At 49.0% G+C, this 15,480-nt stretch overlaps 1 protein-coding gene across 1 annotated transcript in view; it reads right to left on the bottom strand.

Annotated features, from left to right (window-relative positions):
* osp (myosin phosphatase Rho interacting protein outspread) overlaps positions 1-15,480 on the bottom strand; it is a 119,938-nt gene that overhangs the window by 2,865 nt on the left and 101,593 nt on the right. The window contains exons 19-24 of the mRNA XM_050173839.3: positions 15,135-15,258; positions 5,809-5,941; positions 4,451-4,558; positions 4,123-4,209; positions 1,999-2,122; positions 597-701 (exon numbers count right to left, since the gene is read on the bottom strand). Of these exons, the coding sequence (XP_050029796.2) occupies positions 597-701; positions 1,999-2,122; positions 4,123-4,209; positions 4,451-4,558; positions 5,809-5,941; positions 15,135-15,258 (681 nt within the window). The remainder of the gene's footprint in view (positions 1-596; positions 702-1,998; positions 2,123-4,122; positions 4,210-4,450; positions 4,559-5,808; positions 5,942-15,134; positions 15,259-15,480) is intronic.

A 15,480-nucleotide genomic window follows, 5' to 3' on the forward strand; every position in this document is an offset into this window, starting at 1 on the left:
GGCAAAAGACAGCATCCAGTGGTTTGTCGACATTGACCAGGGGCTGCCTGATGGAGGTAGTGATTGACATTCAGAGTGAATAAACTTTTGTTTTGGGAAAGAAACATTTAGTTTTTCTCCGATAGTGAAAATCAGAAGCACGGTGCTGTTTTTCTTGTTAGAAAAAGCAGTTGCATGTTTGAGGTGACTGCACACTTTTTTCTCATCTCACAGTCAGGGGCCGTGTTAGAATCGGGTGCACATGGTACTCTTTCTCAGTATAATAGGCCTCGTTATTACAATATAATGACTCTCCCCTACTGAAACGTTTCGTACGCAGTTCAATATTTCAATACGTTTTGTATACAATTCTCGCATAAATTAAACAAGACCTATATGGAATCCAGACAGATTCCATGGAAAATTGCATAGAAAGCATGCAGAAAATACATAAAATTATTGTATTTCCTCATATCAGTACTCTAAAGGGCCAAAGGCTTTACATAGCTAGAGGAGTGTGGTGTTCTTATTGCATGCGGAAGACATACAGTAGGTTGTAAGATTTTTATCAGTTAGATGGAACAGGGTGTAGCCACACATTCCGGGCATGCACTTGCCTTTGGCCATTGGAGCCTGGGACTGCTTCCGGATCACCAGGGAGGACCGACGCTCCGGCACGGGCCGACACTGCTGGGACATGGACTGGGATGCCACTCCCTCATCTGCACACGAAACAATGAATTTAAAGAACACCTTCTCATTTTTTTTATGCGTGTGGAAGTAGGTGGTATTCTAGTTATGCCGATTAACAAAGCAAAACAAGCAAGCTATGAGAGATGCTGTAGTGGAGGACTCTGGGTGCACTTTAAAGGGACACTAAAGGCAAATACTATGTCATCGTGGACTGTCAAAATATCATTCCAGAAACCTCGCAGTGCTTGTTACATGCCAAGAAGAGGACTGTTTATGAGAAAATTGCATTTGAAGGGTCCGCATGCAATTAGCGCAATTCAAATCACTAGCCCCCAAACGAGGAGTGGTGACGTCCACACGCTATCGCCGGCCTTTACTGTCATCTGCGAGTAAAACGCCGTTGAACAGATGGTGCTACGCTTTTCTGTACAAAATACTAACACGTGGCCATGGAGAAATCGAGCCAAGACAGAGTGTTGGATTCGCCGCTGCAGCTACTCTTGGTCAAGCGGCTTGGACTGCTCGGGAATCCCGCGACATCACGTGGATGTGGCATTCTGTGCTACTTGCAGTTTGTGTGTGTTTTGCGAGCAAGCAAAACCAGCGCAGCACTATGCAATAACGAAACTACTAAAACATGAAAGCACAGATGGCATAGAGTGGAGAGAACAAACCCTCTCAATCACCCGCATTGCTGTCGAGGGTAACGTCAACAAGTTCTTTTTTCGAAAAATCAAATAGAACTTGACAATTAGCGTTTTCTTGCATCTTATAATGCAAGTCAGTGGTCTTTCTATTATGAGTGGTCAAGTACTAGTGACAGAATTACGAGGAGTGCCTTCGTCATCGGGCCAGTGCTTGAATATTCCGGGGGAGTCTCCAATCGCGTCCTGCATATACTTCAATTCCACACTTATTAAAGCTCTGGTCGCGATCACATTGACGCCTTAGACATTCTAAAGCACCAATCGATCACTTTAGCTTGACTTAATATTAGCCTTTAGCGTTCCTTTAGGTGCCTTAAGTTTTTTACTGTGCACCCGAATCGTGGAACACGAGTATATTTGCATCGTGCCCCATCGTCAAGGTGGCCAACGAGGCCAGGAATTGAACCCACAACCTTAGTGCTTGGCAGAACGTAACAGCCGCTGAGGCGGATGTTGTAGCTAGCATGTGTGAAGATGCAGCAAATGCAGTGAGTGCAGCAAGTGGAGTAAATGTGGAATGTGCAGAAGGTACAGTAAGAACGACAGCTGCTGCAGGTAGTATGTGTCAAGATGCTGTAAATACGCTGGCACGTTGTATGTGTGAAAATACAGTACGCACCAGAAGGGGCAACCAGACCCTCGAGTCGCGCCTGCAGACGCTGTGCCTCAGCCTGGTGGGCACTGCGCTCTGCACGCAGGCTGCTGCTCAGCTGCTGGCACTGGCTGTTGAGCTGGTTTATCTTCTGCGCGAAGGAGGAGGCAATGAAAAACGAGATCAGATGGGCAAGCATCATTCTGTGACAGCAGCTCGCTTGGCTCTTTCTCTCATTTTCTTTTTTTGCACAGCAACAGCTGGGTTCACAATGGTACAGTGATAGCTGAACTTGATAACAATACAGCAACAGCTGTGCTCTAAAATTACACTGTGATAGCTGACATGTAGGGACACAACAGCCAGGATCTATGCAATACATCAATAGCTGACCTCGATAACAACACTGCAACTGCTGGGCTCTACAATGATATAGATAGCTGACACTGATAGCACTACACCAACAGCTGGGTTCACAATGGTACAGCGATAGCTGATCTTGATAACAATACAGCAACAGCTGTGCTCTAAAATTGTACTGTGATAGCTGACATGCAGTGACACAACAGCCAGGATCTATGCAATACATCAATAGCTGACCTCGATAACAACACGGCAACTGCTGGGCTCTACAATGATATAGATAGCTGACACTGATAACACTACAGCAATAGCTGGGCTCTACAATAATACTGGTAGCTGACTTCGACAACAATACAGTGATAGCTGGACTCTGCTGTGATAGACTGATACAACATATCGATATCAACAAGGATACAATATGCCAACAATACTACAAATGCATTACACGTACAGTATATTGAATGAAAAAGGCATGGAGTAAGCATAAAAAGGAAAATGCAATTCAATGCAAAAACAAGACAAAGATGCAAGAGGAACTGCGATGAAATTTCAGTTTCCTGGTGAAAAGAATTTAAGTACTTTTGACAAAATCAACACAGAAGCAACATTGATGCAACTGCATTCGATTCATGCAATTTGATTCCTTCTTTCAGCATGCACAACAACCAACCAGCCCGACCACCACTTTGCCACGTTGTATCATACTTGCTTACATAATCAATGCACTCCCGTAATGAATACACCTCTGGTTTTCCAATCAAAAAGTGAGTTTCTTTTCTTTTTCTCGCACAATGATCGCACCCTGAACTCGCTGCCGCAAAGTAGGAGACACATGGTATGATTCAGCATCCGCTGCAGCGTCTGCATGCCAGAAACGAGGCATTCGGCCATGCTATAGCTCTGGATCGGATGCCCAGCGTGCGACTTAAGTGGGAGACATGGTACAATTCAGCATCTGATACAGTGTTCAACGCACCAGAACCGAGTCATTTTGGAGTGCCGCAGCGCTGAATCGGATACCTGCGCATTCCAGGCATTCGATCAGGTGCTACAGCACGACAAAATTCCTTAGATCTGGCTGCTGTTCTGGCGCGTTGGACACTATATCAGACGCCGCATCATGCCATGTGTCTCCTACTTTTTAGAGGTCGCTGCAAAAAAAATATCACTCATAATTTTACCCCACATAGTGAACGCACCCCCCAACCTTGTGCAAATTTTTCAGGAGAAAAAGTGCGACCATTATGTGAGAAAATATGGTATTTCATCTTTCTCTTAGCTATACTATTTGTACATACTGAATCCCTATGGAAATGGCTATTACAGAAGTGGGAAATGAACCATAGAAAGACAAGAAGACATACAGGGAGCTTAGGACAGACATAAAAAAAAAAGGTACGGTATTTGTGAGAAGTACATCGGTCGCTCCGCACATTTAGCACCTATGTCGCTCAGCTGTGTGGCGTGGTGCCTGCAGCAATCCTAACACTCGAGATCTCTGGATGGCGAGCACTAAATTTTGTTGTTTTGATAGCCCAGGGCACTGGAACTTATGCATACCACACGAACTCTCTAAACACCCTTTATTCAGCCCGATGGTCGCAGGCAACATGGCCTGCATACTTTTGACAAACAGTACATTGAGGAACATGCATGCATAAGCAAGGGGCACATAGAGTGACAATCACGAAGCAACGATTCGAGACTCGTTGCTAAGAGGCGCAGCTTAAGACTCATAGCGAGTCTGTTGGAAAAGAAAGTAACCCCAAAGACGAAAGTCAGACTAACCGTCTTGGCCAGCTGCAGGGAGTGCAGTATCTGCGCGTTCTCCTCACGCTGCTGCACAAGTTGGCTGTCACGCAGCTGCAGCAACTTCTGCATGAAAAACACAACAGGGAGCAACAACTGAGTTACACAGGGAAGACGGAAAGTGCCCAGCAATGTAACTCTTTCTTGTCTATTGGTTTCCGCACAAATTTTTTTTTGACTTTAAATTCACAATAACAACGTATAAGTAGCAGCGTGCAAAAATGTGCAGGAAAGGTCAGTTACACAAGGAACAAGATAGGACACGGGAAGTCAACGCAATTCACCACGGGCAGTCGTGCAACGTTACCTCGAGGGCCTCAGGCGAGTTGTCCGAAGGAACGGCCTGCTCCCGCTGAAGGATCTGAAGACCCAAGTGTGATGCCAGCTGCTTGTTCCTGGCCAGTAAGTCCAGCACCTGTCAGGGGGAAAGCGTAGCCAGGGATCACGAACCGACTTCTTCCATCAGCAAGTTGTCTTTGCTTCCATTTTCATTTCTCTTTATTCTACATTTCAATTGAGAAGCACGGTTAATTATCGCCATGCTTTTCTCGACTTTCATCGTTCGCTGGCTTCATATGGCTGCTCCATATTCTTGGCCACACAGGTCGTCCAGAGGTCGCCATAATCTCTTGGCATTGTACACAAGCGTCACTTCCGAATGAAGCTTCGCGTCTCGCATGCAGAAAAGCTCTTCTGGCACTACTAGCTTTGCAGCCAATAAATGGACAGCCAAGAGAGCCCTCATGCACTAATGATTCCTAATGATCTTTGGGTTATTTTACTGCGACAGCGAAGAGAAACCAAGTGCACACAATGCTATTAATGAAAGCCAAACTATAAGCAACACACTCCTGCTACATTTGCAATTTAGGTGACCACGAACATGTGGTTGGCATGGCTTTTTTCGTCATAACAGGGCTTGCACACAATAGCACAGCTGGTGCATACATATGCACAAAATGTTGCGGACAAATGAAATAGACAAACAAGTTGAAGCCAACTAGAATGCGTTTTCGGCTTTCAAGACTTTAGGCGGGTTTGCAAAGATCTTGGAATTTACAGTTTTGGGGAGACCTGTGCCAGCTTTACCAGCAGGAGAGCAGGAGTGTTGTCACCTATTAAGGGGTATTCTACTTCGTCATTTCCTGTTTCTGTCTTCTCTGTCTGTGACAGCAATGCTACTAGCAGGAAATTTTTTTTTTTAACGCAGACAGACAGCGTCTGAACAATTGACAACACAGAGCTCCATTTAAACGAATAATTGAAGAAGTGTTATATTAGGGTGTTACCAATACAGCACAATAATGGAACATCACTGTGAAAAAGACGCAATGTCTCCTCAGTCAGGTCCCTCTGGAGTGTTTGCCTTTCAAACATCCACAGTCACTCCCCTCCTGCTGTGACAAACCTCTTCAAGAACCTCAAGGTCATAAACACAACTACAGCAACACGCTACTCTTCGTCAGTGGATGACTTCGCCTTCTCCAGGAAAGCTATCCTGAAGGTGCACGTGCGGCTAAAGAAATACTAATGCAAAAGTGCGTGCCCTGTCTGTTTCGTTCTTCATTGTATGCACCCTATACCAGTGCATGAATCGGCTACTAATCCACACCAATGTGCCACACCAACTTATCTGTGCCCTTGAAGAGAAGGGCGGGCCCTCACCTGGTAGTTGGCCTCCTGGAGCTGCTGTCCGGCTCGCTGCAGCCGCTCCTCGAGAGATGCCTTCTCGAGGCACTTGAGCGAATACTTCTCCGACAGGGACAGGATCTCCTGCTTGATGTGCTCCCGCTCCTCCCTGTGATTACAGCAAGGAAGTTGACAGGTCAATTTCAACTTCTAAATGCACGATCCACTGGGAAGGTTACGGCCTGTTTAGTATTTGCCTACCAATTGCAATTGAATAGACCCTCTTTTTCTCCTTTTTCAATTGTGCTTCTCCGCACTGTACATTGCTCAACTAATGGCAGCACTGGCCGTGGTCTAAACAAAGTGCTAGCTGTACATGCTAGGGCTTGTCTCTTGCACATGGTTTCCATCATGAGAGCCATGTCTATAATTTTCATGTCGTAAGACAAGCAAATTGTGCTTGCACATGCTGTTTGCAGAAAATGGGAAAGCTACCTTTGCAATTATGTAAGGGGTCTACCATAATAGCATGAAGGCATATAGGCCTTTTCTTTTTTTAAGCACTTTTTTCAACTTTTTCTTTTTAAGAACTCCAAAACACACTGCCGATTCACTTGGCAGCATCTGTCCAAGTCTAACACGGCCTCGAACTAAAAGCAAGCACATTTTCTATATGTCCAAAGTAGAAAACTAACACAGAAATGACATTACAGCTCCCAAACAACGTAAAAATCTGACGTGCAGTCGATTTTTAGCAAGAAAAATGGGCAAGGGCCTAAAATGTATTGCACCATGGCGACCAGTTTCCTAAAGTCAGCTTCACCGCCAGATATTTTAGTCAGCTTCAGCAAAGTACATTCTTGCTACGCGGTAAAGCACACAAATGCCGCGAAAGCGGTTTTGGTTTCATATCCGATTGCAGGCAAAGTTTGGCCCAATTATCTTGATAAAGAAAAGAAAGAATGCAAGTTAGAATAGGGTAAATACCGCAATCAGACATTGCGAGATCCGGTTATTGCCTGAAAGTCTTTCTAGGGCAGGCCGAAAACAGACATTTTCGACAGGAGGTGACATGCGTTCGCTGTCCCTTAAGCTCTGCCATGACATACTGCCGCTAAAGGGATTGCTATTGGAGTCACCGTAGTGGTCAAGCGCAGACTTGTTGACTGATCAAGTTTACATTATTCAGTGAACACAAATTTTAGGATCGAAATGTCCGAACTTTGAGCCCATAGAAATGCATGGTTGCCAGCCGGGACCTTTGGTCAGCATCGAAATAACCGGAGTCGAGTCAGCGGAAGTCTACTGTATCAGGTTTGCAGTCATTACCTTCCTTTTTATCCCCAGTAAATCCAAAGTGCACGCTGCCGCAGACAATACAAACACTCCAAAAATTACAATTTCGCTGCAATGAAACAGTGGTGCCATCTGTCCCCGTTAAGTTAAGTCATACCGACATTGTTGCACTGCGTCACCGTAGCGGTGCTACAAATTACTACAAACATGTCCTGAGATGTAAACAAACTGTTTTTCCGGCACATCTCTGCAAGCATTAATGAAAAGGTACTCGCCACATATACAGCAAAAAGTAGGGGTGTGCAAATACTCAAATGTCACCGAATTGAATCGAATAGTGAATGTTCGAATAATTTGATTCGTGAATTGAATATCAACTATTTGATTTTTCATATGTTTGGTGTAGAGACCCACGCAATGCCACAAGGAAGTGCCTCGCTTCGTCGTTTTTGGTGCAAGAACATGGGCTCACTGTGGCAGATAGGCCGTCTCGGTTGATACTGACACGTGTACTTATCTTTATCGGGCGACCACGTTTGGCCGCCTAACAAATGTTATCGCACAGCGCGGGACGCGCCTGCCTGTATCCGAAGTTTCTGGAAAGTTATCGATGCTTCTATCCACTGTCTGTTGTCGCCGAACCTTGTGTTATCTGATTTCATCGCTTGACACGAATGGTGTAGAACTTTGTAGAAGGCATGCGGGTCCCAACGATTAGTCTGGAACATTCGATGACTGCTGTATAAAAGCCGACGCGCTTGACCCGCTGATCAGATTCTCGACGATCGCAGACTGTGTTCGCCGCTTTCGTTGTGCTATAAGTGTAGCCTGTTTTGTGGGCACAGGTTCGCCCAATAAAATCGAGTTTTGCCTTTCACAGTATTGCTACTGTGTTCTTAACATCACCGCCACGTGACATCTGGTGGAGGTGCTTTCGTTCATGTACCGGACGCCCCCGACAAGCCGTGATCCAAGCCCGGACCGCAAAGTGAACACAAACGTAGTCCCGGAGCCTCGAGCAAGCCGCCGTCTTCAACAGCTGCCCCCGGAGCACGGACTTCTACCTGAGAAGACCAAGAAGATTGTGGACAAGGCAACCCCAATGGCAGTCCCAGCGTCCCCCATCGTGCTGCAGCAGCCCAGAGAACCTCCGACCTTCCGCGGATCAACATTCGAGGACCCGGAAACCTGGCTCGAGACGTATGAGAGGGTCGCTACGTTTAACAGTTGGGACAGTGACGACAAGCTGCGGCATGTCTATTTCGCACTGGAAGACGCCGCCAGGACCTGGTTCGAGAATCGAGAAGCCACCTTAACGACCTGGGACCTGTTCCGAAGCAGCTTCTTGCAAACGTTTACAAGCGTCGTGCGAAAAGAGCGAGCCCAAGCACTACTAGAAACCAGAGTGCAGCTGCCAAACGAGACGATCGCGATCTTCACGGAGGAGATGGCCCGTCTTTTCCGGCACGCCGACCCGGAAATGTCAGAGGATAAAAAAGTCCGCTTCCTGATGCGGGGCGTCAAACAAGAACTTTTCGCAGGACTTATTCGTAACCCGCCGAAGACCGTAGCTGAGTTTTCTGCAGAGGCATCGACGATCGAGAAAACTCTGGAGATGCGCACCCGGCAATATAACCGCCAGGGGCTCACGCCGCAGTACGCCATCCAAGGACTGGATTCCGACAACCTTCAGGAGACCATCAGGGCCATTGTGCGCGAAGAACTGCGCAAGGTCCTGCCTTCGTCGCAGCCCCAAGTGGCTTCGATCGCCGACATTGTGAAAGAAGAGGTGCACCGATCGCTTGGAGTTCCCGAGCTGCAACCACAATTACCGCAGCCCCAACCAGAAGCGATGACATACGCCGCCGTCGCACGCCGTCAAGGTCCCCCTCCACGACCACGCCAGGGCCCTGCAACGACGCAATTCCGCCGTCCGCCGCCACCGCCGCCGCCAGCACGCCCACCCGTCGCCCAGCGCACCTACGCGAGGAAGACGGACATTTGGCGAGCCCCCGACCACCGCCCGCTCTGCTATCACTGCGGAGAAGCCGGCCATGTGTATCGCCGATGCCCATACCGCGACTTGGGACTGAGAGGTTTCGCCGTCAACGCTCCGCGCCCGCAGCAAGGTGAACGCCCTCGCGATATCGCCGACTACCTCGCCGCCACTCAGTGGAGCCCTCGACGACCGTCCCGTTCGCCGTCACCAGGCCGTTACCTGTCGCCGCAGTGCCGACCATACACTGGCCCAGCCCGGGGCCGGTCTGCGAGCCCATATCCGGAAAACTAAAAGCAGCAACCGATGGAGGTGCGGTTGCTGTTCGTCGAACTGACGAAGATCTTCCGACGCCGACGGAGACGCCGAAGAGACCATCTCCACGACATAATAATGACACGCCGCCGTCCCGACGAAGTCAGAAAGCCAAGACTACACCGACAAAAGACTACGTGATGACGCGACGTTCCAGCTTCAGTTTAACGCGACGCAGCCGTGATCCGACGCCAAGACCCAACTGCAACGCCAGACAAAGAACCACCGACCTCGACGTACTTCTCGACGGCCACGCAGTCACTGCCTTAGTCGACACAGGGGCCGATTACTCCGTAATGAGTGGACACATCGCCGCCCAGTTGAAGAAGGTTAAGACTGCATGGGAGGGCCCTCAAATTCGAACTGCTGGAGGACACCTCATTACGCCAACTGGAATCTGCACGGCAAGAATTACCGTTCATGACCGGACTTACCCTGCCACCTTCGTTATCCTCCAGCAGTGTTCACGAGACGTCATTCTCGGCATGGACTTCCTGAATCAACATGGCGCAGTCATCGACCTGAAGTCGAAATCGATAACACTGTCGGAAGATCAAGCGATACCGCCGGAGAGCCCTCGTAGTCACCACGCCTTGAGTGTGCTCGAAGATCATGTGAGCATCCCGCCTCGCTCCAGCATTGTCATTTTGGTCGGCACCGAAACACCCGCTGACGTAGAAGGCGTCATCGAAGGCGACAGACGTCTACTGCTCGACCGTGAAATTTGCGTCGCAAGAGGGATCGCTCGACTGAACGGAGGAAACACAAAGGTGTTGCTGACAAACTTCAGCCAGGAGTTCAAGCACATCAGCAAGGGCACGACGATCGCATACATCGAGGAAATTCAGGAAACCAGCGATGCGTTTGTCCTCTCGGATTCTGTCGCATCTACCCCGATGACCGTCGTTCCCGAGCCAGACTTCGACATAAATCCAAGTCTCCCCGCGATTAAGCAGCAACAGCTCAGAAGTCTGCTTCGACGATACAAAGACTGCTTTTCGACGTCATCGAGGATTCGACAAACACCAGTCGCAAAGCATCGCATAATAACCGACGAGTGCGCTCGACCACTCCGCCAGAGCCCTTACAGAGTTTCGACGCGAGAATGCGAAGCTATAAGACACCAAGTCGACGAAATGCTGCGCGACGACATCATCCAGCCGTCGAAAAGCCCGTGGGCGTCTCCAGTTGTTTTAGTGAAGAAAAAGGACGGAACGCTACGTTTCTGCGTCGATTATCGTCGATTGAACAAAATCACGAAGAAAGACGTATACCCCCTCCCACGGATAGACGACGCATTGGATCGGCTCTGCAATGCTAAGTACTTCTCATCGATGGACCTCAAGTCTGGCTACTGGCAAATAGAAGTCGACGAAAGGGATCGCGAAAAGACCGCCTTCATCACCCCAGACGGCCTCTACGAGTTCAAGGTTATGCCATTCGGACTGTGCTCGGCGCCTGCAACGTTCCAGCGCGTCATGGACACGGTATTAGCAGGATTGAAGTGGCAGACCTGTCTCGTTTACTTGGATGACGTCGTCGTCTTCGCCGGAAATTTCGACGATCACCTCAAGCGGCTTGCGACAGTACTAGAGGCCATCAAGTCGTCAGGGCTTACTCTGAAGCCGGAAAAATGCCGCTTCGCTTACGACGAGCTTCTCTTCCTAGGCCACGTAATCAGCAAATCTGGTGTCCGTCCAGACCCGCAAAAGACAGCTGCAATCGCACAGTTCCCGCAACCCATCAACAAGAAGGCAGTGCGTAGATTCCTTGGCATGTGTGCGTACTACAGGCGCTTTGTCAAGGACTTTTCACGCATCGCCGAGCCGTTGACCCGTCTAACTAAATGTGATGTTGAGTTCAAGTGGGAAACGCCGCAGGCCGATGCATTTGAAGAACTCAAACGACGCATGCAGTCACCGCCGGTACTTGCGCACTTCGACGAGTACGCCGATACAGAAATCCATACTGACGCCAGTAGCCTAGGCCTCGGTGCCGTTCTAGTCCAGAGGAGAAACGGAGTCGAACAGGTGATAGCTTACGCTAGCCGGTCGCTGTCAAAAGCGGAAGGCAACTATTCTACGACCGAAAAGGAATGCCTCGCCATCGTTTGGGCTACAGCTAAATTTCGCCCTTACCTTTATGGCAGGCCATTCAAAGTCGTCAGTGACCATCACGCGTTGTGTTGGCTAGCGAATATAAAGGATCCTTCAGGACGACTGGCGCGATGGAGCCTCAGACTACAAGAATACGACATCACTGTAACCTACAAGTCCGGGCGAAAACACTCCGATGCCGATTGCCTATCACGCGCCCCCATTGACCCGCCGCCGCAAGACGACGACAATGACGACGCCTTCCTTGGGATGATAAGCGCGGAAGACTTCGCTGAACAGCAACGGGCAGACCCGGAGCTAAAAGGCCTCGTCGAATATTTGGAAGGGCACACCGACGTTGTCCCCAGGGCATTTAGGCGCGGATTATCTTCCTTCACGCTTCAAAACAATCTACTCGTGAAGAAGAACTTCTCACCAGTCCGCGCCAACTACCTTCTTGTTGTCCCGTCAGGACTTCGTCCAGAAGTATTGCACGCCCTACATGACGATCCGACCGCTGGACACCTCGGATTTTCCCGGACACTATCGAGGATACAAGAAAAGTATTATTGGCCGCACCTGACCGCCGACGTCGCCCGTTATGTCAGAACATGTCGAGATTGTCAGCGACGCAAGACACCGCCGACAAGGCCAGCCGGATTACTACAGCCAATCGAGCCTCCTTGCCGACCATTCCAGCAGATCGGGATGGACTTGCTGGGACCCTTTCCGACGTCAACAACTGGAAATAAATGGATCGTCGTGGCTACGGACTACCTCACCCGCTTCGCTGAAACTAAAGCATTGCCGAAAGGTAGCGCAGCCGAAGTTGCGAAATTCTTTGTCGAAAACATCCTGCTGCGACATGGCGCCCCAGAAGTCCTTATCACTGACAGAGGAACGGCCTTTACAGCGGAGCTCACACAAGCCATTCTGAAATACAGTCAGACAAGGCACAGGAGGACAACGGCCTACCACCCACAGACGAATGGTCTTACGGAGCGCCTGAATAAGACCCTCGCCGACATGCTAGCGATGTACGTCGACGTCGAACACAAGACCTGGGATGCCGTCCTGCCGTACGTAACATTCGCTTACAACACGGCGGTGCAAGAAACCACACAGATCACGCCGTTCAAGCTGGTCTACGGCAGGAACCCGACGACGACACTCGACGCCATGCTGCCGCACGTCACTGACGAGGAGAACCTTGATGTCGCTACCTTTCTCCAGCGCGCCGAAGAAGCCCGACAGCTCGCCCGCCTGCGGATAAAGAACCAGCAGAGGACCGACAGCCGACACTACAACCTCCGACGACGCTTCGTCGAGTACCAGCCCGGCGACCGTGTTTGGGTATGGACCCCGATACGCCGACGAGGACTCAGTGAGAAACTACTGCGACGCTATTTCGGACCCTACAAGGTCATCCGACGTATTGGCGCACTGGACTATGAGGTCGTGCCAGACGGCATTTCGCATTCACAGCGGCGCCGCGCACGATCTGAAGTCGTCCACGTGGTGCGCCTCAAACCCTTTTATGGACGCTGACGAACTTCCTTACTTTGTTGTTTTTTTTGCTACGAGTGCTTCTTTTTTTTTACTTTCGTTTGTTTGCAGCATCGGGTCGATGCTTTTTAAGAGGGGGGTAATGACACGTGTACTTATCTTTATCGGGCGACCACGTTTGGCCGCCTAACAAATGTTATCGCACAGCGAGGGACGCGCCTGCCTGTATTCGAAGTTTCTGGAAAGTTATCGATGCTTCTATCCACTGTCTGTTGTCGCCGAACCTTGTGTTATCTGATTTCATCGCTTGACACGAATGGTGTAGAACTTTGTAGAAGGCATGCGGGTCCCAACGATTAGTCTGGAACATTCGATGACTGCTGTATAAAAGCCGACGCGCTTGACCCGCTGATCAGATTCTCGACGATCGCCGACTGTGTTCGCCGCTTTCGTTGTGCTATAAGTGTAGCCTGTTTTGTGGGCACAGGTTCGCCCAATAAAATAGAGTTTTGCCTTTCACAGTATTGCTACTGTGTTCTTAACGTCACCGCCACGTGACAATACGGTAGCGGATTTTATCTCTGTGAACGCTTCGCTCCTGCCCTACTACCTTCGCTTCCCAATGTCGGCCCAATGCGGAAAAGTGCCGCAACGGCCAGGGCTGGCTTTGTCAGCATAAAGTTCGTCCAGGTCGATAAGACCGATCAAAACAATAATGCAACGTGGACAGAGGGACGCCAACAAAAGCACCATGTATTTTGAAAAGTGCGAAGATCGGGTCAATTTGCCACCGGAAGGTACACAGATCGTATTGGATACGTGGTGACGAACTTCACGCCGCTTCAACAGCCGTCAATCTCACAGATTACTGATGAGCCACCTGTATGAACGTATCAGTGGCAAGAATTCCGTGACGGCTTGTGACCTACTGCCACATTAGCCAGCAGCAAATTTTCGTCACAGCCACGCTGCCTAGGTCATTAGGCCTAATCGGCGCTGCTTCATTGAGCTTTGGCAACTACAGTTATGGTTTGGTGCTGAATCAATGCAGTTTTATTCGCAGCAGCCACACAATACTTGCAAAGTCAACCACCCACCTCACAAATAAAAGCGGTTGTGTGGGATAGCAACCAAGTGGCTCACGTCCGCCATCTTTGTGACACACCATATGGCGGCCTCTCGTTCCCGACGCCATTCGTAGATGTACGTCCATATCTACTTGTAGCTTTGAGCAGACCATCGCAAGATAATTTTTGAATTTACACGGAGGGTGCGAAAGTGTCATGTGATTAGTGCGCTGACTGCCCGGCCTGGCCCAGCTGCATACGTTATTGCAGACCGCGGATGTGGGAGGTGGGGACGCGGGGGGGAGGGCGGTTGTTCAAACTTGCCATGACCCTCCCTATTTCGGAATTTTTAACAGATGGCAGATCACGCCGAACCTAACAAAGCAGTGCCTGCTCTTTACTGTGGGCACCGACTGCTGTCAACCTGCAAAGTGCAAACGATGGCTACGTGCGCAACAGTGATAGAGTCACGTGATGTGCGGTCCGTGCTTTCATCTGTCATTCAGATTGGTTATGCAATAGCCCACGTGCTTTACATAAAGATGGGAAAGCCCTTCTGTATTCTCGAGGAAAAGTGTAAAGCAACACTTTCAATGAAATATAAAAGATTGCCATAAAATGCAGCTTTTCTATTAAACTTAGAACCCCATTGGTATTTAGTACAAGATATATAACGTCACTAATTCTTTAGCATCAGATGAAAAAAAAATGAAAAAACATTCGATTCTATTCAACAGACATTCTATTGATAAAGAAATACTTTGCAGTCCTTCATGCACTAGAAGTGAGCTGTAATCACTGCTAGAATACTAATTTGAAGTTCCCTTCAACAGTAGCAGACGGCACTGCATATCTTGATTTCTGTGCACCCAAGTTACTGGTAGCTTGTCACATTCTTCTTGTGCAATTGTGGGAGACTCCCGAGCATGTGTAGAACCCTCTTTTCTCGCACAAAATGTGTAAGCGTCCAATTTTGTGACAAATTTTCTGATACTCAACATGATATTCAGCTTTCCTTTTTTTTCGATTCAATTCGACATTCGATTAGAAAAATGACAACAAAGGCAGAAGGCTGAAGTGACGTACTGGTGCTCCCTCTGGAGGCATTCGGTGTCGCGGCCGTGGCGCATCTGCTGCGCGTAGTCCTCCTTGAAGTTGGAGATCTCCCTGTGTAGCTCCTCTTGATGAGCTCTCTGCATTGCGTTGAGAGCTGCAACAGGGGACACAAAACAAGGGCACGGACAAGTTTCAGCGGCACATCTTCCAAGCAGTAATGCTAGTACTAAACCGGCGAGGAAATGCCAGAAAAAACACTGACAGTAGAACCAAAACGATTTACATGCTCAAACACTGGCCAATCAAAGCAGTGGAAAAGTGTGAATCCCTTCCAAGCCACTACCGTGTCCCTATGTTGCACTCGAATGGTCTGCTT

Source organism: Dermacentor andersoni, chromosome 8 (assembly GCF_023375885.2).
Source record: "Dermacentor andersoni chromosome 8, qqDerAnde1_hic_scaffold, whole genome shotgun sequence".
NCBI classification, from domain to species: domain Eukaryota; kingdom Metazoa; phylum Arthropoda; class Arachnida; order Ixodida; family Ixodidae; genus Dermacentor; species Dermacentor andersoni.